Here is a 3,141-nt window from a genome sequence, read left to right as displayed (position 1 = left end):
TTTAAGAGCGAGCAGGAGAGAGGACAAGCAGGGGGGAGGGGCAGAGGCCCACACAGGACTCGATCCCAGGACCCCGGGATCACGACCTGAGCCCAAGGCAGACGCTTCACGCACTGAGCCGCCCAGGCACCCCATGCCTCGGAGCTGGTGGTTGCCGACTCATCAGGGTGGTGGCCGCTGAAGGCTGGGATGGCCGTGGCCATTTCTGAAGACAGCAATGACTTTGTCGCATCGACTGACGCTTCCTTTCAAGGATGGTTTCTCTGTGGCTCGCGGTGCTATCTGACAGCATTTTGCCCGCAGTAGAACTTCCCTGAGAATCGGAGTCGGTCCTCTCCAACCCTGCCGCTGCTTTACCACCGATGCGTCTGCGACGTTCTGAATCCTTTGTGTGCATTCCAGCGAACGTCCCAGCGTCCTCGCCAGAGAGTCCCGCTCACGAAGCCGCATTCTCTGCTCATCCCTAAGAAGCAACTCGTCATCCGTTAAAATTTGAGCACGAGATCGCAGCCTTCAGCCGCATCGTCGGGCTCCACTCCTAATTCCAGCTCTCTCGCTGTTCCCACCACGTCCGCGGCGCTGCCTCCACCGGAGACTGGAACCTTCAATTTGAAAAAGACAAGATATCTGCAAAGCATGACAGCGAAGCGCAGTAATACAAGGCATGGCCGCCGAAGGAGCCTCCACTGGTCACAGTCACAGTCCAAGTGGACTGGGGATCGCCGGGGGCTGGGAGAGGGGGTTACTCATCAGGAAGCATAAAGTCTCAGTTGAGCAAGAGGAGCAAACTCTAGGGCCGTCCTGTACGACACGGCGCCTGTCATCAGCAATACGGTCTTGCACACTCCAACGCTTGTTAAGAGGGTAGATCTCTGGGGTGCCTGAGTGGCACAGCGGTTAAGCATCTGCCTTCGGCTCAGGGCGTGATCCCAGTGTTATGGGATCGAGCCCCACATCAGGCTCTTCTGCTATGAGCCTGCTTCTTCCTCTCCCACTCCCCCTGCTTGTGTTCCCTCTCTCGCTGGCTGTCTCTATCTCTCTCAAATAAATAAATTAAAAAAAAAATCTTTAAAAAAAATAAGAGGGTAGATCTCATGTGTGTTCTTATCAGGATAAAATAAAATTTACCAAAAATCAGAAAACAGAACCATGACGGGTGCAGCCCAAGCAGCTGGAGGGGACGGTGGCCAAGAGCACCTTCATCGCTATCCAGCCTGATGGGGTCCAACGCAGCGTGGGCCTCAAGTGCTTAAAGCCAAAGGGATTCTGCCTCATTGCTATGAAATTAATTCGGGCTTTTGAAGACCTTCTCAAGGAACAACACTATGTGCACCTGAAGGACCGTGTGTTCTTTGCCGGCCTGGCGAGGTGCTTGCAATCAGGGCCTGTGGGTGCCAGGGTCTGGGAGGGGCTGAAAGTGCTGAAGACAGGTCACGTGATGCTCAGGGAGACCAGCCCTGCGGACTCCAAGCCTGGGACCATCCGTGGGGACTTCTGCACCCGAGCTGGCGGGAACATTATCCATGGCTGTGATTCCTCAGAGGGTGCGGGGAAGGAGACCGGCCTGTGGTTTGGGCCCTAGGAGCTGGTGGATTAGAAGAGCTGTGCTCAGAACTGGACCCACAAGGAATGACAGGAGAGCAGACCCCGCGAGCTCTGCCCACTCTGCTCTCTCGGCCTCTCACAGGCAGGGGGCCGGGCTCCGGCAAATCGGGTTATTTTTGAGAACTTCCTTAACATCTGGAGGGGAACTCTTGGAGCTGGACGTGCTCCCTGTAGTATTATGTGAAACCACTAGATTAAAATGTTTCATCCCGTGTTAAAAAACAACAACAAGCGAACAGAACCATGAGGGGGTCACGTGGCAGCTGGACACGAAGCATTGTCTGCTTGGCTTAGTCAAGTGACTCAGCAGGGTGTCTCACCTGCACAGGGTGAGGTGCCTGGGTGTGGAACCAGGGACAAAGAGGATCCTGTGTCTACCTCTGGGCATCTTTCCTACAAGGGTAGACAAGGTAATCTTTCCAGAATGGTCCACATTACTCTGGCCAAGAACTGGCAGCACAGGTTTAGGGACCGATCAGGGTCTCCCCGTGATCTGATGATTAGCACTGAAATAGGAAGGTGTCAGAAGAAAATCTGTTCCTGCTGGAAGGGGCCCCAGGGGTGTAGACTGCAGACCCTACCTGATCTGAGAGACTCCCAGCCCAGACGCCCCTTCCCTCCATCGCTCACACCTTAGAAATCTGTGCTTTGTCTTCTAAGCATCTCTGATGGAAGATAAAAGCCCCCAGCCCTCTGAGGGGGATAGATAAACTGTCTCCGTTAATGGTTTAATGTGAAATAGTTAATTGCTATCATTCATTTTAATTCTTTCAGCCAGTCTTTCCAGAAGAATCTTGCATAAATCAAGGATGTGGGTTTTAACTATTTCCCAACTGGCAGCTTGGGAACACCAGTGAGACCCCGGTTCCCGCCTCCCCAGCAGCCAGGAGGAGGGAGGCGCAGACATAGGGAGCCACCGTTTACGGAGGGGACGGTTCAGTGCAGAGTGCTATAGAAACCTGAAAGAAGGTTCTGGAGACCAGGACAGTTGAAAGTTAGGACTTCAGGGATGCAGAGCAGGGCCCAGACAGGAGTGAGGCAGAGGGCCTAGCGAACAAACAGGCTGGAAGTGGTTGGCAAGGGTCAAGAAGGTCGATTAAGACCTAGTGATGACAGGTCATGGCAGGAAAATGTTTTCCTTTGTTTTCAGTTACAGGGCAGGCATGGGGGCTCCAGCTGTAAAGGAAAGCATCATTCTGTGAATGTATATGCGGTTTTTTCTTTTTCTAGGAAGAAGGTCCATAGAGTTCTCCAGATTTACAGAAAGTCTATCATCTGTGAAGAGTTAGGCCCCCCGTCTTCTGCAGCCCTTCCAGGATCCCAGTCTCTCACGGTTCTATTGCCAACACCCTCTTGTGACCAGTGGGCCAATGTGCGTGGGCGGTGAATGTGTCACCCCTCCCAGGGGACACCTCCATGTAGTCATGCCTATTGAGACACGGTGTCTCGGGGCGCCTGGGTGGCTCGGGGTGCCTGGGTGGCTCAGTGGGTTCAGCGTCCAGACTCTTGATTTGGGCTCAGGTCATGATCTCAGGG

At 53.7% G+C, this 3,141-nt stretch overlaps 1 protein-coding gene across 1 annotated transcript; it reads left to right on the top strand.

The window, feature by feature from the left end:
- Positions 1 to 1,162: 1,162 nt before the first annotated feature.
- On the top strand, positions 1,163 to 1,633 carry LOC117800916 (nucleoside diphosphate kinase A-like; the record flags this gene model as incomplete). The annotated part of the gene is given in 1 exon segment (XM_034653474.1): positions 1,163 to 1,633. A coding segment is annotated over 1 exon segment (471 nt), but the record flags the coding sequence as incomplete, so codon positions are not given.
- Between the last annotated feature and the right edge of the window lie 1,508 nt (positions 1,634 to 3,141).

This window comes from Ailuropoda melanoleuca, unplaced genomic scaffold (genome assembly GCF_002007445.2).
Source record: "Ailuropoda melanoleuca isolate Jingjing unplaced genomic scaffold, ASM200744v2 unplaced-scaffold9089, whole genome shotgun sequence".
In the NCBI taxonomy this organism is placed as follows: Eukaryota; Metazoa; Chordata; class Mammalia; order Carnivora; family Ursidae; genus Ailuropoda; species Ailuropoda melanoleuca.
The sequence above is the reverse complement of the archived record's forward strand: the minus strand, read 5'-3'. Positions and strand labels throughout refer to the sequence as shown.